General features: G+C 52.3%; 1 protein-coding gene across 2 annotated transcripts in view; it reads right to left on the reverse strand.

Annotated features, from left to right (window-relative positions):
• The window catches only part of STK32C (serine/threonine kinase 32C), a 69,425-nt gene that overhangs the window by 18,750 nt on the left and 28,234 nt on the right, over nucleotides 1-22,441 (reverse strand). Inside the window, exon 2 of one of the 2 annotated variants that reach the window (XM_064431644.1) lies at nucleotides 9,239-9,294. The exons of the other annotated variant lie outside the window; for it this stretch is intronic. Within the exon in view, the coding sequence (XP_064287714.1) occupies nucleotides 9,239-9,294 (56 nt within the window). The remainder of the gene's footprint in view (nucleotides 1-9,238; nucleotides 9,295-22,441) is intronic. 2 annotated transcript variants of the gene reach the window in all.

The raw sequence follows: 22,441 nt of genomic DNA on the forward strand, positions 1-22,441 counted from the left end.
TCTCCCTGTGGGCGACACGCATTTTGAGCTATGTCTAGTGTTGGAGACATCTCTCCTTATGGCCATGACTACATTCTGTGATAGACTGGTTAAAGAGGCAGAATTATTTTTTTTAGCTGCATATTTGACAGATATTGGGAACAGAAAGAAATCTAATTACTTCCAAGGAAGATTGGAGGGCCTTATTTAATCTCTGAACGTAAATGGATGTTGAAGTTCCCTGACCCCGAGGCAAGAACACTCGCTGTGCTATTTTGAAAAGCCTCATCACTCATCATGACCCAGCCCTGGCGGGCACTGGCATCGAGACCCAAGTGGCCCCAATGTCCTTGTTTGTGCTGCTGCCACCACACGCCCCCAGGCACCAAAGCTGCCCTTCTGTGCTGAAGGAAATAAACACGGGTCTTTCTTTTCAGCCAAGGAAGAAGGGGATAGTCGTGTTTCACAGCGCAAAACCCTCAGGAGGAATCAGTGCCACTTGCAGCCAAATGCTTGATTTTCCCTTGGCAGAAGCTCGCTCCATTGAGCTGGTGCTCAGCGCCAGGCTGCACAAAGGATCAGCCCTGGAAGGGCAGCTGTGGAGGCTGGGCAGATGGAGACCCCTGCCAGTGAGGGCACAGGGGCTGGGGTGGGCCTGGGCACAAACCCCTGCCCTCCTGGCTGCTCTCCTTCCCCGGCACTGCAGCCACCCTCCAGCCAAGCCCAGCAGTCACTGCCCGGCCCCAAGGAGCCCCACAAGCCTCACCAGCCCTTCTGTCAACCCACAAACAGCACTCCATTGCCTGGAGTTACCAAGATAAGGAAATGCGCTTTATATTCCTCCATGCTTCCAGGGATGGGGCTCCTCTGCCCAGAACACCCTGCAAATCTCAGAATCACAGAATCACAGGATGCCTTGGGTTGGGAGGGACCCCAAATCCCACCCAGTGCCACCCCTGCCATGGCAGGGACACCTTCCCCTGTCCCAGTGTCCAGCCTGGCCTTGGGCACTGCCAGGGATCCAGGGGCAGCCACAGCTGCTCTGGATAATAATTTTAACTTGACAAGCCCAAAGACAGCAGCAGGGGCTAAAATCAAGTTCCAGAGCAGGGCAGAGCTGATGTGAGAGCCTGAGCATGCAGCAGCCACCCAGAGCTCTGTGAGGGGCACACAGGGGCACAATCCCACCATGGGGAGAGGGCTGGCTGCAGCTCCTGCGTCCCGGCAAACAGCACTGCTCCAGCTGGGTTGGTGCTGGGTACCCTTCAGTGTGGTTTGGTTAACTGCACCACTTGCTGTACATGAACAGATAAGTGTTTCATACTGCACTGCCCTTTGTTGAGAGGAATTTTTAGCACTTACATTTAAAAACAATTTTTAGATCAAAAGTAATAATACGGCACAACAATCTTACTGCAACTGCTTGAGAAAACGACAGCAACAGAAGGAATCTTGATGAATTTTGGACATAAATAGTAAGTAAACGGGAGGTGAGGGTGGAAAGCAGAGACACAAAAGGCTTCTGTTCAATAATCATGGTTTCTTTCTATGCTCTTCTTTCTTTAAAAATTCTCATGGACTTACATTCCAGAATGTTTTCCAAAGGGAGGTAGAATCCCTGATCATACAGATAAAATATAGTCTATCCCAAATGTGATGGGTCAGTAAGAAGAAAAAAGTATTAAGAAAAAATAAGAAAAGTCAATTTGCAATTGTCAAAGTGATCCTGTACTCACAGTTTCATTTCAGAGAACAAAATGGCCAGTTGGTACAAAAATGGAAAGCACTAAATTTAGAATTTGTCAACATTTTCACTCCTGATATTTTCATTCTATGGAACTATTGGAACAGACGTGATTTGGTTATGCACATTACATAAATTACAACGCCCAGGCCTTTTCAGCCATGACCCTCGCTGGGTTGCACCTGAGGGCTCCTCGCTCCTCACCCCGGGCTTGGCAACAGCATCAGGGGTGGAGAGAGCAGGGGGGAGCAACCCAGCCCCACCAAAAATCACAGCCCGATACCCACGCTGCTCCCAAAGCTGGTCTGTATTTCCTGGCTGTTTTCTCAGGAGCCCTTTGCAGTGACAGCCTGAGCAGCCTGACCTCTCGTGGCCCTGCTCCCGTGCTGACAGCGGTGCTGGGCACACAGACCCGCACCCCAGGCAGACAGAGCAGGTGCCATGGGGATTTCCCGTGCCTGTCCCTCCTGGCAGTCGCTCCATGAGTGTGGCAGAGGCAGTGGCGTGGGGCAGCCCCAGCACAGCTCCCCAGAAGGGCTCAGGTTCTGCGAGCAGGGCTCTGCAGGCCGGCCATGGGGCAGCGCCCGCCCGCCCCGCTCCGAACACGGCCCCAAAAGCACTGAGCCCACGCCTGGGGCTCCGTGCAAGGGACCTCCTCAGCTGGAGGAGACAGCCAGCCCTCCACAGCACCTTCCTGATCCTCCTCTAAAGGTCTGTCCCACGACAGCTTTCCCCCATCCCTTCTCGCCCACAGGCCACCAGCAGCGTCCCTCTGGGAAGCAAGGCAAATGGCCTCCTCAGAAGAGGGGAACAGAGGGGGTTTCAGAGGAGAAGGGCTGCAGGAAAACTGACAGGGAGGGTAACAGCACCTGGTGTGCTGATCCCTGGGAAGGACACTGCCTGGCTAGCCGGGCCCACACGAGGGCCCTGTCCCGTGGCAGTGTGGCACCGCCGCTGGCTCCGGGTGCCCAGCTCAGGCTGTGGGTCCCTCAACCTCAGCAAAATCATTGCAAACCCCTTGCCACAACACTGTTTCTATTGTCAGTTGTGCACCAGTTGCATCAGTTTCTGCTTCTATTTTTCATGCTCCATCTTTAATTCATTGCTGAGACACAGGAAATCCCAACGGCCTTGTAGTGGCTTGTGGGCAGCTCTGCCTTCGCCACAGAAAAACCAGAGCAGAACTGCATCCAGCCTTTTGGAGCTGTGTCCATACAACTCCCACAAGATTCAGAGCAGCTCCTAGACCGTGCACAGACACTTCAATAAGAATTCATGAACTTCAGACCCACAAGAAAAAATATATGCTGTGAAGAAGAGGACAAAGTCACCTTCCAGACACCACTGCCCAGAGTAACAACAGGGTACACCCGTAATGCTCTGGACAAACCCAGGCAGTATTTTCCTTAATAAACTCTATTTGCTGTATCATGCTGATGAACCCATAATTTCATAGGAACCGAGGACACTGCTCCCTATCATTTTTGACATTAAGTGGTTTGTAATTGAATTGTCCAACCATGAGCATTAACACAACATCCCAAACTCACAAGCTGCAGCTTCCAAGGACCTGTAGATGACCTCGATGTCCAACACAGCTTCAATTTTATTGTTGCCAAAAGCTGCATCTGATGCTGGAACCTTCCATCTCTCAGTTCCATTTACAAGCTGGTGGGGGTGTGGGCTACGATGGCTTGTCAGAACAAAAACAAGATCCAAATGCTGGCCACATTTCAGCCTCTGAGAAAATTGTAATTATCTTTAGTGACAAAGGATGGATTTTTTACTTTAAAAGTAAGAGGTTTTCATGTTGGCCATGTGAGAGCTGCAGTTTGGTGTGGCCGTGTGGGTCCTACTGAGGGCAGGAGGAGCCTCTGCCAGTGGCACACAGGGGAATGGGAGATTCTCCCAAGGGCAGTGCTAACAGAACTCAGAATGTAAGCTAAAATTACGTTTCCAGTCATTAATCTGATCAATGCCAAAACACTCTGCTCTCTGCCCTTACAGGTGGGTGAATGTTTACAGAATTCTGTGATGCACTTAGGCGGTAGAAGTCTCATGGAATTACAAGATTGGACCTCCAAGATCGAGGTCCAATCTTTGACCAAACAGCACCCTGCCAAGCAGAGCAGAGCACTGAATGGCACGTCCTGTCATTCCTTGAACACCACCAGGTGGGGTGGGCACTCCCCCACCTCCCTGGGTAGCCTATCCCAATGTTTCTCCAAAGCCAGGTCACCCTGACCCAGCTCCATCCTCCCCTGCTTCCTCTGCAGCTCCTCCTCCTCCTCCTGTAATGCTTGCAGCTCTCTGTCCCTTACCCCTCTGCAAGGCTGGCCCTTCTGGCCAAGGGTCAGGGCTGGATTCAGGCACATCTGCCACTCAACAGGCAGCACTGCCACGCTCCAGCACCCTCTGCCAGCAGTGCCAGCCCCTGGGAGAGCTGGGGGTGGCCCAGGGCCACCAGTGCGAGTTCGGGTGGAGGACAGGCTTCTGCCCTCTGCCCTCTTACAGCTCTTTCCTCTCCACAGGTCCCTGGCTGCTGAGTGAGGGTCCGTTCCACCTCCCAGCCCACCTACACTCCCACACCAGTGTGATTCACCCACAGGGAATGATGGGGGCTCAGGAAAACCCCAGGCAGCTTCTAATGCAAATTATAATAAGGCACCGGGTGTATAATAAAAACAAAGGTGGGCAGCTTGCTTGATAAATCATGGTCTTTAGAAGTCTGATCTTTCAGAAACCCCAAACAGCTCCCCAGTGGGGAAGTGCAGGATAATCCCCAGCCCCTTCCAGCTGAGCTCACTGCTCACCCAGTCACTCCAGACCCTTCAGGGGCACTTCCCACTCTGTAATTTTCCTGCTGCTGCCCCCACAGCCTGAGATGCAGACAGTGAGGAGGTGCTGGACCCCACCACCACTGCAAATTCATGCTCTGCCATTCTCTCCCGTGGCTTTTACCAATGACATGCTCACAGCTCAGCAACATCCAGGAAAGAAGATAAATCACTTGGTGCTACTGGGGAGATGGTATCAGAGGGAGGATCCCCCTGTGTGTGCCCTGTGCTTTCTCACCCCCTGCTCCTGGTCACTGTCCCCAGCCAGGCAGCTGCTCCTGTGCTGGATGCAATGGTGGAGCATGCTGTGGAATCAGAGAACCCCACAATCATGGAATATCCTGAGCTGGAAAAGACCCACAAGGAGTCCAGCTCCTGTCCCCGCCAGACCCCCCAACAATCCCACCCTGGGATCCCTGGGAGCAGGGCCCAAAGACTCCTGGAGCTCCGGCAGCCTCAGGGCCGTGCCCATTCCCTGGGGAGCCTGGGCAGTGCCAGCACCCTGTGGGGATGAACCTGTCCCCAGTGTCAATGTCCTTCGCATCACCCCTGCTGCAGGTCTCCATCTCCTGCATGCTGCAGGACTGCCTGGGCAGCCTTGGGGCCTGAGCAGCACGGGATGGCCCCACAGCAGCAGCTCTCCAGCACCCACAGACACACCTCAGGCTGTCCTGTCCATACCCAGGCTGCCCTTTGGCAAAGCCAAGGCAGCCCTGGCTCCAGAGCCTGCCAGTGACATGGTGTGTGCTCGAGTGACAGGAGCAGTGTCCAGCAGGGACAGCCTCTGTGCAGCCCTGCCGGTGGCTCCAGCAAACCCTCGGCCTCAGGTGAGATCAAGAACAATAAAGGAAAAATCAAGGGCAAAAAATATGTGTGGCAGCTAAATACCAAGGGATTAACTTTCCAGCCTTTCTTTAGAGGGACAAATCCAACATTTATAAAGCTGGGAAAAAAGAAAATGGATCAAGCTAGTGTTGATGTCAAAGAGGGATTCAGTTGAGAATAGACTTGAAGGGAATTTTATTTATGGTGCAGCTACTGGGTGGGCATCTGTGACCTTTAGAAAATGGATTAAAGCCTTTCTATACCCAGCTCCAGGCTGCATGAATTATTAAAGCAACAAAACCATGAAGTTGAAGTACTTGTGCAAAGCAACCCAGACACAGCCAGCCCTCCCTGGGAGGCTCACTGCAGCTGGGCACGGGGAGCAGGACCCCCAGCCCCTCTGGAGCAAACTGAAAGCCAGGCCCCCACAGGCTTCCACCCCAGGTATACTGGTTCCCTCTGAAGATTCCATTTCCTGCTGCTGCTCATTCCAGCCCCAGCCCTGGTTTAATCCCTTATTTCCAATGGCACACAAAGGCACAAATCCACGCTGAAAAACTTCAGACGTGCTCTTATTTCTTCTCAGCAGCAAGTGTAAATAATGAATTCCCACAGCCCCATCCAGCTCCTTATCTCTTGGAAAAGGCAGCTGGGGCTGGGGCTGCAGCACCACGAGGGAAGCCCAGGGAGCAGGAGGTCAGCAGCAAACAGCCCCAGCTGCCTCACGGGGACTGAAGCCACAAGAGGCCAGCTAAAACAGGCAGAGGTCCCGGTCCTGCAATGCCACCACTGCCTTCAGAGATCTCTGGCTCTCATGCTGGCTCTCGTGAAGCACAATGAGCCTCAGAGCATACTTCCCACAAAAACAGGGCCACAAACTGCACCCCATTCCAGAAACCCACTCCTGGCTGCCGCTCCTCGGGAAATGGCATCAGAGCAGCCAAAACCTGGACAACTGCTGCTGCTGCCTGGAAAGGAGCCTGTGCTGCAGGAGGAACACCGTGCTGATATTAAATCACTGAAAATCAAATAACATCACCTCTACTATGGATGGAAAATATTCCACACTTGCTAATTGGCATAAACATGGAATTGAACCTGACCTTCATTTGATTCATTGTATCTTAAAGCTCATTAAACCCATCTCTAGAAAACAGAAATTGGCCATTTATTGAAGATATGCCAGAGCCACAGCTCTGGGGCTCTCAGGCTCTTCAAAAGGGATTTCTGAGTTCCTTTTTCCTTCCTTTCCTACAGTTCCCACACTGAGCATGTCACGGCCTGTCCTGAGAGGTGCACAAAGTGACTGTGGAAGGAAATGGTGTGTCCAAGAACGCTCCAGGCGCTGGTCCCTGTCCTGTCACAACGAGATCACACGGTGCCACAGCTCCCACAGGTCACTCACACACCGAGGGTCTACTCATACACTGGCTCCTAAATATCTTCCAGAATATGCCAGAGAGCCATTTAATCAAGCAAACCAACTAAGGCACTCCTAAATTTTTAGTAACACTTGCCAGGTAGGCAGTTTTACATTTTCTGTAATTAAATGTGAGTTGTAAACGACTTGGTAAACGCAAAAAGCTTTTCTCAGTGTCAGAGGAAATCCAGCATATTGACAAAGTCATCCAGAAAGATGACAGATGAATCATTTCAGCATTTTGTTGAACGTGTGTGTACAGTTCTGATGCCTGATAGACTGCTATGTGCCAGACTTAACCTTTCTGCAATGCAGAGCACAGAGCGAGCAGCTGCAGGGAGCAGCCACAGGCAGCAGCTCTCTGCAAGCCAACACACTCCTGCCCTGGGACAAGAATTGGGTTTTCTCTCTTTCATGCTCTGAGCAGAATTAATTCCAGCTGCTGCTCCTCAAAAGAATAAAACCTCCTTGTCTGGAAAGTTTATATGTGAAGTATGAATCTTCTATCAGCTCAAAACAAGCTGCTCTTTTTCACTGAGGTTTGGAGTTAGTGTTTGGCCTTTGATTGTGAGCTGAAGACACAAGATCTTGAGTGTTCCTGTTCTTACCAGGAGTGTCTGGGGAGACTTTCTTCAGCTGTTTGCCTTATCCTCACAGCACAAGGACTGAGCTGGTATTTAATCATTCGCCATCATTCAACAGAAGCCCAGAAATCTGACAGAGCTCTGCTGCACGCTTTCGCCTCTCCTTGCTCAAGGGATGTGGCTGCAAAGAGGGGTGAGTGTTTCAAACCACCCCCTCAAACTGTCACAGTGACTTGCACACTGCTGGCAATCCATTTTCATTACCCTGGAAGTCCCAGGCAGACCTTCATGGAAGCCCAGCAGGAATTCACGTGGGTGGGTTGTGCCACAGAAGGGTAATCATCTCCTGGTGTTCATCAGGGAGCTGAGGCTGTATGGAAACATCTCTAGAAAGAAGCACTGATGGCAGCACTGGGACTGAGTGTCCCCTGTCCTGCCTCTCAGAACAGCTGGACGCCCCCATAGAGACCATGGCTGATTTTGTGCTGCCACTGATATGCAGCACCAAAACCTCTTAACACACATAAAGTATTCAAAAAGAGATTTTGGTAATTGGTAAAAATTTGGCTTCTTCTGACCAAACAAGTCTTAGATCTCCTGGGAAATTCCTGCTTTGGCAAAGTCTCCATCTTCCAGCCATCCAAGTCTAGCAGGTCAGGCTGCTGCCCTGGCTGTGGCCCAGTGGAACAAGACCTCACCAGGCTATACCACAGAGGGAGAAGGCAAAGGACAGTGTGGGCCATCTCCAGAGCCAGATCTGGATGTTCTCACCCTCGTGGCATCAGCTGATATCAAAGTGTGATGGGAGAACCAGCCAAGATGACCTGACCAGAGGGAAACGCAAGCAGGTGCAGTTTGCCCAACCACTCAGCTGTCCTGTTTATGTCCCCAGTGCATGGGGACACTTGTGCCACGCGCTGAGCCAGGCTGGGCCCTTCCTCAGCTTTGACACTGCACGTTTCACACTATTTCCATGGCTGTGTCTCCATCCAGAGCCCCAGTGCTGGCACGCGTCCCACCCCACACAAGAGCCACCGGGCAGGTGACACACCTGAGCCAGCAGTGTCCGGGATCATCGCTGGCACTGTCGCTGCCAGCTCTCAGCCACCACACCCGGGTGGGCGAGGCTGCACGGGGGGCACCACTGCTGCTGGCAGTGACAGAAGGGCTGCAGAGCTCCCAGTGCAGCCCTGTGCTCGTGTGACATCCCATGGACACTGCTGGCACTGCCAGACCAGGGGGCAAACACCGGAGTCACCCGCACAGGGGCAGGGGGCCAGCCAGAGGAACAGGGAATGGAGAAGGACTGACACGAGGAAACCAACAGTAACTGACTCCCAGAGATACACAGCTTTTTGATCATCATCTCCCACATCCTCCCACATGCTTGGCAAGAAAAGCCAGTTAAAAATAAACAACAAAACCTCCTCAGCATAACTGATTTCTGATTGGGAAAACAGCCCAGGACTTCACAGAACCCTCCTGACCTGTGTGCCAGCGCAGTCAAGCTCCAAGGACACCTTCCAGCACCTCAGCACCTTCCTGCCTCACTGCCCTCCCCCCCGCCAACCCAGACTTCCCCACAGGAAACTAAAAACATACAGAATGTTTGCTGAAAAATGGTCACAATTGTGCTGGTAACTTACAACACATCTGTTGCACCAAGATGCCAAGAATTACAGCAAAGCCAAATGGCAACAAGGTATTTTCCTGAACATTTTTCCTGCGTTGACTGAGAAGCCATCACAAAAAAATACAAAAATTTCAGCCTCGTTACTGTTCCAATAAACCACAAGTAAATAACAGCAGACACCTGATAAGCCATGCAAGACTGAGAGCTCAAGCCTACCTTGCCAAAGCTGCCCTTCCCAATGGCCCGGAGAATCTGGAAGTGGTCAAAGTTCACTACAAGGTAAAGAAAAAAGAATTTACATTTGTAAATGCTTTATTACAAATAAGCTTGCATTTAAAAGAAGGCAGGGAGACAACTACAGAGCGATGGCCAAGCTTTTATGAAAAGTTTTCCTCTGGGGAAGCTGCAGGACAGCAGATGCTTTCCTTTCAAGTCTCTTCATGAGCTGGCAGAGGGTTGGATGAGGTTACTAAATTAGTGGTTTAGCATAAAGTAAAATACAGCTTCGACCTGTGTGGATCCAGAGGGAGCTTCACGGAGCTCAGGGGCAAATTGCAAGTGTGGCAGAGTGGAGAGAGTGCTGAGATCTCCCCCACACTCTGCCCTGCCCTGCCCTGCCCACTGCCCCACAAACAAACACTGCCCCACAAACACTGCCCCTGCCCCTGTGCTCAGCTGTGCTGCTGGTGGTGCTGCCAAAGGACAGCATTAGAGGACAGGGACAGCCCTTCACATGCAAACCCATCTGGAAGAGATCCATAGTTTTTTCCAGAGCCACCGTGAGGAGCTATGACAAGAGATGATCGTGCAGCTGTAACACTCAGCCACTGACTCCATCAGCTGCTGCTGCAAACAAAATTATTTTTATACCAAAGTACTGCTGTGATTTAATTTAATATCAGTTTTAAATAAAGAAGACAAGGTGAGGAGGAGCTGATGGACTGAGCCCACCTGCTCAGATACAGCTGTCAGCCCTTGACAGCTGTACCATGGGACCCTCACCATGCAGGGGACCCTCAGCATTCCTTGCCACATGTCTGGATGAAAAGAAATGCCTGGCATGGGCTTGGGGGTTTGCAGCATAAGATGGTCAACAATGAGCACTGAGCCTGTTGGCTGGCCACAGAGACCAAAATCACTCAGGAGGAGTGGGAACAAAGAATTCACTATAAATATTACGAGTCCCACTCCTAGATCTTAAATAAATGCACATCTGTCATCTCTGAGGATGAATCAAGAGCCCACGCATGCCCGTGGAGTTCCTATTACCCTTTTGTGCTAGGCTTATATCCAAAATATTGTTATTGTCACTTTTGTGGGACGTTTTCTGCAGGAGAGCTCAGCAAACTTTGCCAAATGAAACTGGGAACAGAATCTGGGCCAGCTCATACTCCGCGTGTCCCTGCACTCCCGGTTCCCTCCCTCGGGGATGCTGAAGGGCAGAAGCACCAGGACTGCTCCACGTTCAGTTGGTTTAGTTGGTTTAGCTGACTGTGTGGTGATCGGTCAAAGGCTGCACTCCTTGATCTTGGATAAGGACATTATTCCACCCTCTGTGATCTGCCCGAGATCTCTGCAGGAGATCCCACAACAGACTCCATGGGGACACCAGTGTCCCCACAACCTTCTGACAGCCTCCCACGTCTCCAGGGGAAGGGCTCAGCTCCACGGGTGCTGTGTCACCTCCTCATCACCTCTCTCCCCTGTGGGCTTTTTGTTTCAGCAGTGATTTTATTGAGGATTTTCCTACCACCCCTACTAGAGGGGCTGCAGTGAGCAATGCAAAACTACAGCTTCAGCTTCATAAATACTCTGCCTGAAATCTTCTGTCCGAAGCATTTGGAGCAACAGATCAAATGTTTTCCAAGTGCAATCAAATCCACTGGCTGGCCTCCTGTCACCAAGAGGATGCCCAGCTACAGGGAGCCCTTGGAAGGGCAGCATTTTCTTGACAATTAAACCACATGCAAGTGCTCGGATCTGCCATCACTCCAGGAGGAGAGCTTTTGATAATTCTTTGTTATAATGTTTGGAATATTGTGTAAAAAGGCATTGCCACTGAGAAAACAAACCCCAAAGTGTCATTTCCATGTATCCATGACTACAACTGATCTGGGAAGCCTGCTCAAGTCAGCAGGCAGGAAACAAACCTAGATATGAATATTCACCAGGCCCTTGAACCTATCAGGAGAGATGTCACTTTTAATAAATTAATACAGAGTTCTGCTGATGGGAAGTTTGGATGATGCACTAACTGGTTTCCCAGTTCCAGTATTTTCTGCAGGATTCAGCAGGCATCTGATAATTCTGTGTAAGTAAACGGTTCTATGATTACACAATCCCAATAAAGCAAAAGCAATCTCAGCATGTGAAGAAGAAAATCATAGTAGCAGTGTGTTGCTTTTTGTGCACAACACAGTGGATTACTAAGAATGTTAACTTATCACTACGGAATACGTGATTGTCCCTAAAATAGCAATCCTGAACCTGCCTGGAACAACTGCGTATGCTCCAGAGGCTCCGCTCTCCGCGCTGGCAGGAGCAAGCTGTCATTCACCCACAGCCAGCAGAGCCGGCTCTCTGGGGGTGACTGCCACGAGCCTGAGTCACAGACGCCAGCGGAGCTGTGGTGGCAGGAGCGGGAGGTGACAGCTGCTGCCTCTGCCAGCCCTGCTCACCCGCTGCCCTGGCTCCTGCGCGGCTCTGGCAGCCGCGGTCTGCAGGGGCAGAAACGGCCCTGCTTGAGGAGGAACAGAGCCACTCCCGAGAGGGGGACAGGGACCTGGGAACCTGGGAGCTTTAGGAAGCATTTCTGCACCGAGAGGCTGCTCAAGCCTGGAACAGGCCTCCTGCAGACATGGGCATCACCCAAGCCTGTCCGGGCCCAGGAGACACTTGCACAATGCCCTTAATGGCACCCTTTGGCTTTGGGCAGTCCTGAAGCACCAAACTGAGGGACTAGATCAGCCTAGGCGAGTGGGACTAGTAGGTGCCTTACAACTGGAAATATTCTGTCCTTCTGTCCCATCCCATCCCATCCCAGACCTGCAGCGTGCAGACGGGAGGAGCTGCCTTGCCCACCACCCCCAGTCCATGCCCTCTGAGTGTGCAATGCCCCAGGGTGCTCCCTCAGCTCCTCACAAGAACAGGACACTCACTGTTCCACCAACTCCTTCAGCAGCTCCTCATCAACGTGGCACCTCCCCAGGGGAGGGGAACCACGGCACAGGAGTCGTTGGCATTTGCCATGTGCTGCTTCCCGGCACTCCCTGGCACCGAGTGACAAACCATGAATCACAAATAAAGATAAATACCATAGCCTGGCTTTGCTGTGGCTCTGTTCTCCAGTTCCAGGAATGCGTGACAAGCAGGACGGCAGGGATGGCAGGATGGCAGGGATGGCAGGGCTCCACGTGCCCACAGGACCTCCCCAAACCTCACGCAGCCCAGCCCTGCCCACTGCACAACAGAGTGCCAGGTGCTGCTCTGACATCCCTGTAATTAAGATCTCATTATAATCACAAGATGTACTGTGGGATAAAGCAGGCTGGATAACAGCTTCCACTTGCCAGTGAAATAGAGAGAATGAGGAGTACACTTCCCTGCAAAAATTCATTATACAGAAGGAAGAGGGATGAAAAAAAAAAAAGAAAGAGGGCTTTGTCTTCACTATTTTAAAATTATTAATGTTTTCATTATTTTTTGCTGTTTATTCTGCATTTATTTGCAAGATACCTGAAAGTAACACTACAGAGACACAGCAGACTCCCAGTTAGAGTCCAACACCAGGACCTGGCATTAATCTCCAGCAGCAGGAGAACAATATTGTAGGATGCAGTTAGTAAACCTGGTCTACAACACCCTCAAATCTGGGGAAGCCAGCAAAATAAATCACGTTAAGGTTCAAGTCAGCCTTTTACTGTTCAGATGCACACTTTCCAGTGTGATTAATATCAACAGGGACATTTAACTCTTCAATGCAATTATTTTTTAAATCTTGTAACAGCAAATGTGTCAGGGAAGTATGACATGATCCACTTCCTATCAATGTATTTGTAGACTTTGGCATAATTAATAGTATTTCTCTACCCACTATCTTTCTGCAATGTAGCTTAGAAGGAGCACCCCAGTAACCGACGTAGAAACATTCAATTGTGGCCACAGAAACCACAAGTTTGCTGCCACAAAATGCTGTGAGTTCCATGTGGCAGGAAGGAGAGTTCCAGCTTTGCTGCCAAGCCATCACACACAGGGTGACACGGGAGGTGAGGCCACCCCTGGGCAGGGACAGGGCGGGCATCAGGACACGGGCACGGGGCACGGCAGGCAGGGCAGCAGGATGAAGAGATGGGGGCATTTGGGACAGCTCTGGAGCCACAGGGGCTGAAGGAACGGGGCATTTGGGGCAGCTCTGGAGCCACGGGGGGCTGAAGGAACAGGGCATTTGGGGCAGCTCTGGAGTCACAGGGGCTGAAGGAACGGGGCATTTGGGACAGCTCTGGAGCCACAGGGGGATGAAGGAACGGGGCATTTGGGACAGCTCTGGAGCCACGGGGGGCTGAAGGAATGGGGCATTTGGGGCAGCTCTGGAGCCACAGGGGGCTGAAGGGATGGGGCATTTGGGGCAGCTCTGGAGCCACAGGGGGATGAAGGAATGGGGCATTTGGGACAGCTCTGGAGCCACAGGGGGATGAAGGGATGGGGCATTTGGGACAGCTCTGGAGCCACGGGGGGATGAAGGGATGGGGCATTTGGGGCAGCTCTGGAGTCACAGGGGGCTGAAGGAACGGGGCATTTGGGACAGCTCTGGAGCCACAGGGGGATGAAGGGATGGGGCATTTGGGACAGCTCTGGAGCCACAGGGGGATGAAGGGATGGGGCATTTGGGGCAGCTCTGGAGCCACAGGGGCTGAAGGAACGGGGCATTTGGGGCAGCTCTGGAGCCACAGGGGGATGAAGGGATGGGGCATTTGGGGCAGCTCTGGAGCCACAGGGGGATGAAGGGATGGGGCATTTGGGGCAGCTCTGGAGCCACGGGGGGATGAAGGGATGGGGCATTTGGGACAGCTCTGGAGCCACGGGGCACCTGGGCAGGGGCCAGGCACAGAAGGGAAGGGGGCAGAGCCCACACGGGAAGGGACAGCACCACGGCAGACAGAGAGCATCTCCAAGGATGGGATGAGCTTCCAGGAACAGCAGGAAGAGGGGCAGGACAAGGGAGGGATGGGAGGTAACTCGCTTGAAAAGCTTTCACACCAGAGGATCAGCCAGGGAGAACTGGGAAGGTGGGGAAGATCAAAGGTGAGATTTGTGTTCAAACGCAGAGGTATTGATGGAGAAAGGAGCAAAGGGCCTTGGGGAGAGGCGTCAGCAGTCCCTCCCCAGGCTGAAACCCTTGGAACACAAGGCAGCCCATTTGCTCCAGCCAGAGGGTCCATGCAGCGCAGGAAACCACTGCCTTCCCTGCTGTCCCTGGACAAAGCACAAGCAGCATGTTTGGTCTCCAGAATCTCAGGCCAATCTGCTTTGCCTGTTCATAGCCACAGAGAAGATTGCACAGGTGAGGAAAATGGAAATACAGTGTAATATGGTTGTCAGGAACCTCAAGTGAGCATTCACTACCCAGGAATCCAGGGAATGCTAGTAGATAATGGAAGAAATTAAAGATACAATGCCAGCCCAGTGCTGTAAATGAGCCCCTTTAGGAACCACAGACTCTAACCTACTATTAGGAAGCAACTCTAAAGTCGTGTAAAAACAGAGACTTTTTGTGTAATTAAAAATGAGTCCCTGCAACTCCATAAGGAATCACATGCACCATGCAAAGCAGCTGCTAAGTCAGTTTAAGAAGACTGGGTAATGGATATGCAATACAAAAATATTTGCATTGGCCAGAAACCATTCCTAAACAGCAAAAAAATACCCTTTGCATTGGCCAGGAGCTCTTTTAAGAGTGTGAGCACGCTGCATTCATCTGATCACCACCAGTGAGCTCAGGAGGCACTGGAGATGGAGAAGCAAACCCAGCACCTCATCCCTTGTGCTCCGTGTGCTTGACCAGTGCTATTTCTGTTAGAAAAACACGTGTTACTGCACAACAGCAATGCAGGGAGGCCAGCAGGGCACTCATTACCCAGCTGAGCCCTGGCTGGTGCAGATTAACGAGCACTGAATGAGCTCCCAGTGGTCCCAAAAGCACGGAGATGCAGTCACACGCACGGCAGGGTGAGCAGGGCTGCCCTCACAGCCATCAGGGCTCAGGGCAGCACGTCGTGGGGCTGCCTGCAGGGCAGCTCCAGAGCCCTCAGCCACCCAAAGAGAGTGCCCAGAGCCCCAAGGCCAGACCAAGGACGGGTCTGTTTCCCCGTGCTGCCACGTGTCTGGCTGCTGTTTCCACAAGGGCACTGCCCCTCAGCAAAAGTGGCAGGCAAATGATCCATGGCACAGGGCACCTGTGCTTAAACAGCGTCCTGGGAAATCAGAGCAGAGCTGCTGGAAAAGCTAAGGTCACCCCGGCATCCAGCCGCCCATAAACACACCTGAGGGCCAGGCTCCCCTTCCCTGCCACAGCGAGGGCCAGTGCTGGGCTGGCAGGGGACAGGGACAGCCACCACCCATGGCTGCTGCCCAGGAGCAAGCAGAGCACCAGCAGCCACTGCACACCTGCACACACCTTCCTTGTGCTCCCAGGAGCAGCCACTGCACACCTGCACACACCTTCCTGCTGCTCCCAGGAGCCACTGCACACCTGCACACACCTTCCTGCTGCTGCCAGGAGCAGCCACTGCACACCTGCACACACCTTCCTTGTGCTGCTCCAGCAGCCACTGCACACCTGCACACACCTTCCTTGTGCTGCCAGGAGCAGCCACTGCACACCTGCACACACCTTCCTGCTGCTGCCAGGAGCAGCCACTGCACACCTGCACACACCTTCCTTCTCCTGCTGCCAGGAGCAGCCACTGCACACCTGCACACACCTTCCTTGTGCTGCCAGGAGCAGCCACTGCACACCTGCACACACCTTCCTTGTGCTCCCAGGAGCAGCCACTGCACACCTGCACACACCTTCCTTGTGCTGCTCCAGCAGCCACTGCACACCTGCACACACCTTCCTTGTGCTGCCAGGAGCAGCCACTGCACACCTGCACACACCTTCCTGCTGCTGCCAGGAGCAGCCACTGCACACCTGCACACACCTTCCTGCTGCTCCCAGGAGCAGCCACTGCACACCTGCACACACCTTCCTGCTGCTCCAGGAGCAGCCACTGCACACCTGCACACACCTTCCTGCTGCTGCTGCCAGGAGCAGCCACTGCACACCTGCACACACCTTCCTGCTGCTCCCGGGAGCAGCCACTGCACACCTGCACACACCTTCCTGCTGCTGCTCCCAGGAGCCACTGCACACCTGCACACACCTTCCTGCTGCTGCCAGGAGCAGCCACTGCACACCTGCACACACCTTCCTGCTGCTCCCGGGAGCAGCCACTGCACACCTGCACACACCTTCCTGCTGCTGCTCCCGGGAGCAGCCACTGCACACCTGCACACACCTTCCTTGTGCTGCCAGGAGCAGCCACTGCACACCTGCACACACCTTCCTTCTCCTGCTGCCAGGAGCAGCCACTGCACACCTGCACACACCTTCCTGCTGCTGCTCCCAGGAGCAGCCACTGCACACCTGCACACACCTTCCTGCTGCTCCAGGAGCAGCCACTGCACACCTGCACACACCTTCCTGCTGCTGCCAGGAGCAGCCACTGCACACCTGCACACACCTTCCTGCTGCTCCAGGAGCAGCCACTGCACACCTGCACACACCTTCCTGCTGCTGCCAGGAGCAGCCACTGCACCCCTGCACACACCTTCCTGCTGCTGCCCGAGCAACCACTGCACACCTGCACACACCTTCCTGCTGCTGCCAGGAGCAGCCACTGCACACCTGCACACACCTTCCTTGTGCTCCCAGGAGCAGCCACTGCACACCTGCACACACCTTCCTGCTGCTCCAGGAGCAGCCACTGCACACCTGCACACACCTTCCTTGTGCTCCCAGGAGCAGCCACTGCACACCTGCACACACCTTCCTGCTGCTCCAGGAGCAGCCACTGCACACCTGCACACACCTTCCTGCTGCTCCAGGAGCAGCCACTGCACACCTGCACACACCTTCCTGCTGCTCCAGGAGCAGCCACTGCTGGCATCCTGGGCCACAGCCAGCAGAGATCTGGGATGGAAAGCTTCCCATGCAGCTGGAATAAACCCTCCCAGGCAAAGAGCCAAAGCCTTTGGCACGCTGAGTCTGGAGCACAGCAGAGCTGCAGCCGTTTGAGCAGAGCCGTGGGTCGGGGCTGGAGGAGCTGCCCCTGGAGCCCCAGCAGGAGTGACAGGAGCCCAGCTCCAGGCCAGCTCCTGGGCTGTGCTGCCCTGCCAGAGCCCAGGCTGTCCCTGCCCCCAGACACCCCTGCAGGCAGTGCCACGGCAGCACCCACGGGCGGGCAGCACCAGCAGTCCCAGCACTGCACTTCTTGGGTTGTTGCTTTTTTCCTTATTTCTACTAATAAGAAAATTTTATTTCAAGGAACTATAATTGATTTACGAAAAAAAAATTAGAAGGCCTTTATAGCACATGTTTTTAGTAGCATAATGTTAGCAATAAACAGCTGCTGGATGTTACTTAATGTTTCTGCAGCATATGTTAGGAATGATAAATGGCTGAGTTTCGGTGCCTCATGAAAGATTGAGGCTGTACCATGTTCAGGGCTTGGCTGGGACTGCTAAAATCCCCAAAGTGAACAGAAGCACCTTTGTAAAGCTACGTTACAATTAATTTTAGACAAATTAATTCCAACCAGGTTTGTAAAGTTGGCTGGAACAGGACACTGAATTAATTGCCTCCATTCATTTGTTTACAACGTGCACAATTGTCTCTTCTGGAGCATTTTCAATACTGGCCATGCCAGCACTTCTTAGCACAAAAAAGACTCTTTTGCAGTTTTATTTTAAAAGTTATAAAAGGAATGAATAGTTACACAAAATTAAGTGATTGAACTCAAATGAAGTTTTCATTTCTCCTCTGAAAAAATCTGAATTTCAGGTGAAATATCCAAACTGGGTATTATTCATGACTTCTGTGGAGGGATACTCTCAGCTCCTCACCCAGCTCCGCATCCTGACCATGCAGGAAGGGACTCCCCAGCCCTGGCCAGCACTCCCCACAGACCACAGGGAACACACTTTGCTTTGGGGGAAAACTCATTAAAAAAAAAAAAAAGCTTTATCATAGAATCACAGAATCATTAAGTCTGGAAAAGACCTTTGAGTTCACCAGTCCAACCATCCCCAGCACCACCACGGTCACCAACAAAACTCAGCTGCCACACCCACTCGGATTTTGAACACTTCCAGGGATGGGGACTTCACCACTGCCCTGGGCAGCCGTGGTAACAACCCTTTCCATGGATAATTGTTCCCAAAATTCACCCTGAGCTGCCCTGGCCCAGCCTGAGGCCGTTCCCTCTGCTCCTGTCCCTGTTCCTGGAGCACAGCCCGACCCCCCGGCTGTCCCCTCCTGGCAGGAGCTGTGCAGAGCCACAAGGGCCCCTGAGCCTCCTTGGCTCCAGGCTCAGCCCCTTCCCAGCTCCCTCAGGAATTCTCCAGCCCCTTCCCAGCTCCTCAGGAATTCTCCAGCCCTTCCCAGCTCCCCCAGGGATTCTCCAGCCCCTTCCCAGCTCCTCAGGAATTCTCCAGCCCCTTCCCAGCTCCTCAGGGATTCTCCAGCCCCTTCCCAGCTCCCTCAGGAATTCTCCAGCCCCTTCCCAGCTCCCTCAGGAATTCTCCAGCCCCTTCCCAGCTCCTCAGGGATTCTCCAGCCCCTTCCCAGCTCCTCAGGAATTCTCCATTCCCTTCCCAGCTCCCTCAGGTGTTCTCCAGTCCCTCCCCAGCTCTGTTCCCTGCTCTGCACACTCCAGGCCCTCAATGTCAAATACAAGGCTGAGAACAAAGTTCGGGGTGTCTTTGCCATTTCCATTCAAAACTAAAAGCTGACAACCAGCTTTGCTCAGCACAACAGGAGGTTTGGGGCTCATCAGCCTGGGCTCACCCCTGTCCCTGGGAAAACATCCATGGTTTTATGCAGGTTCTGCACGCTCTGGCTCTTCTGTGTCCAGGTTTGCTGAGCAAGCCCAGCTTAAATACAATTAAGGAACTCTCATAGGGATGTAGAAGCCTTTAGTAATCAGAAATAAAATCCAGCCAGCAGACATACACTGCTTCCAGGAAGAAACTCATGACTACTATTCCAAGCCAGCTCAGTCCACCCAGTTCCATGAGATGATGGCTATTAACATCTGATGAAGCAGAAGTCCACAGGGGACCCTTGTGATGAAGCAGAAAGCTTGAGGAAGAAGAAATGAAGAAAATATTGTTGAAATCTGTAATAAGATTCAGGATGTGGAAGTTCAAGAAGCATCTCCAATATTAAATTAAAAGATGTGGCAGAGATGGATCATGGAGTCACAGTATCCCAGACTGGACTGGGTAAGAAGGGACCCCAAATCCCACCCATTCCACCCTGCCATGGCAGGGACACCTTCCCCTGTCCCAGGTGCTCCACCCCAGTGTCCAGCCTGGCCTTGGGCACTGCCAGGGATCCAGGGGCAGCCAGGGCTGCCCACCCTCACAGGGAAGAAATCCTCCAGTACATCCAAACCAAATTTAACCTCTGTCAGTTTAATCTTTTAAAATCAAAGAAAGTAATTTAATTAGAAATCTCCTTGAGGCAGGATTTTTCCCCCTTTATGGGATGTGTGTGTAGCCTCATGGGATCCCAGTTCAACAGCTCATGTCCTTAAATTTAACTCCAATAAATGTGTTTTAGCAAGAGAGGGTTTATGTTACCGCAGCCCTCTCAGAGCAGTCCTCCCTTAAGGACAAGTGCACCCTTGTATTTTACCACCAGCCCAGAACACACAAAGGGTGGAAACTGAAGATGCCCAAGTCCTCAGCACTCCCCTCCTGGCCCAGGCTCTGCAGAGGCTGCACTGGACCCTCGACTCATTCCTTCATCCCAGCTGTCCTCATCAGACCCGTCACTCATAAAATATGGATACTGCAGCACTCCTCAGCCTCCACACTGGAGCAGGAAACCTGCCCTGCACCCTCGAGCTGCAGCTGAACTGTAAAATATTTAAGATCATCCAGAGATGCTGGATGAATTCTGGAGGCGGGACACCAGCAGGGCTGGCAGCTGAGCTGATGCAAACCCAAATTTAGGTGGAAGGAGGATGTGTCTGAAGACCTGCAGGAGAGCTGGTGCCTCTGGATTCCCATCCTGAGGACACCACCAGGGCTGTTCTCCTGCCGACACGCGAGAGGCCCTACAGCCAGGAGGAGCAGAACCAGCTGCTCTTATGGCAGCCTGGCAACAGCCATTGTCCTGTTTGGCTGTGCCTTTGGCAGCCCTCCAGCATGTGGGATGGAATCCCCAAGAGGAAGGGAAGGATCACATCCCACAGCCTGTGCTGCAGGGCCAAAAGCGACGACAGGGACCTGCCAACCCGTGTGGTTCACCTCACCCTGGGCACACATGGCAGGAGCTCTGCCGGGCTCTCTTCTAAACACAAGCAGGAAAACAACTGATGGCAGGTTTTACTGCTCTGTGGGGAAGCAATTCCACCAGCCAAACTCCACTGCCTTGGCTGAAATTCCAGAAGGTACAGCACTGGAAGGCAGCAGTGCAGGAGCCTCTGGCTACTGAGCCACCAAGTTCCATCCCTGCATCCATCCCTGCATCCATCCATCCATCATCCATCCATCCATCCATCCATCCATCCATCCATCATCCATCCATCATCCATCCATCCATCATCCATCCATCCATCCATCCATCCATCCATCCATCCATCCATCCATCATCCATCCATAATCCATCCATCCATCCATCATCCATCCATCATCCATCCATCCATCCATCCATCCATCCATCCATCCATCCATCCATCCATCATCCATCCATCCATCCATCCATCATCCATCCATCATCCATCCATCATCCATCCATCATCCATCCATCCATCCATCCATCCATCCATCCATCCATCCATCCATCCATCATCCATCCATCATCCATCATCCATCCATCCATCATCCATCCATCATCCATCCATCCATCCATCCATCCATCCATCCATCCATCCATCATCCATCCATCCATCCATCCATCCATCCATCCATCCCCATCATCCATCCATCATCCATCCATCCATCCATCCATCCATCCACCCATCATCCATCCATCCATCATCCATCCATCCATCCATCCATCCATCCATCCATCCATCATCCATCCATCCATCCATCATCCATCCATCCATGCATCATCCATCCATCATCCATCCATCCATCCATCCATCCATCCCCATCATCCACCCATCATCCATCCATCCATCCATCCATCCATCCATCCATCCATCCATCCATCCATCCATCATCCATCCATCCATCATCCATCCATCCATCATCCATCATCCATCCATCATCCATCCATCCATCCATCCATCCATCCATCCATCCATCCATCATCCATCCATCATCCATCCATCCATCATCCATCCATCCATCATCCATCCATCCATCCATCCATCCATCCATCCATCCATCCATCATCCATCCATCCATCCATCCATCAATCATCCCACCATCCCTCCATCCCACCATCCCTCCATCCTCTGCTTTAGTGTTTGCTGTCAGGTTTAATTCTGTCTGTGCCAATAAAGCACACACTGCCTGTGTGAGGGGCAGATTGAGCTGCACTGTTCTGGTACAATTTTAAGCATTAACCGCAGTTCAGTTCTGTCTAATGCAACAAGAACAGATTTTTTTTAACATTTATGGCATGGTAATAGTTCCACTGAGTGTCCCCAACTTGGAGCGTAATAAATACAGGGATTATGTCAGAAATAAATCTGCTTATTTCCACGAGCTTGGCTCACCCTGTGGTCCTGACTGTACAAGGGAAACCATTAAACAAGAAGTTAATTCTTTAAATAATTTCAAATCACAATTTAAAGAGAAGTTGTTCCATGACAAAGCCCCCTCTGAGGGTCTGACACACAAACTGCTCCCCACCCTCAGGTCTTCAGTCCACCTGTGCCCTGAGGATGAGAGAAGCCTAAATCTGGCCCCTCTCCCAGCAGGAACTTGGAGTGAATTCACAGAACCGAAAGCATGCAAAGGGTTTGTGCTGCCATCCTGCCCAGGAGCGTGTCTCACTCCACCTTCCATGCTCCAGCCTCTCCTCTATGTTAATCACTTCAAAGTTGCTAAATTATTCACTGCTCAGAAAATACATTTTCATTTCTTAGAGCTGGCAGCCAAGAATGACTTACAGAAATAGGTCATGCTCATCCCATAGAA

This window comes from Passer domesticus, chromosome 8 (assembly GCF_036417665.1).
Source record: "Passer domesticus isolate bPasDom1 chromosome 8, bPasDom1.hap1, whole genome shotgun sequence".
In the NCBI taxonomy this organism is placed as follows: Eukaryota; Metazoa; Chordata; class Aves; order Passeriformes; family Passeridae; genus Passer; species Passer domesticus.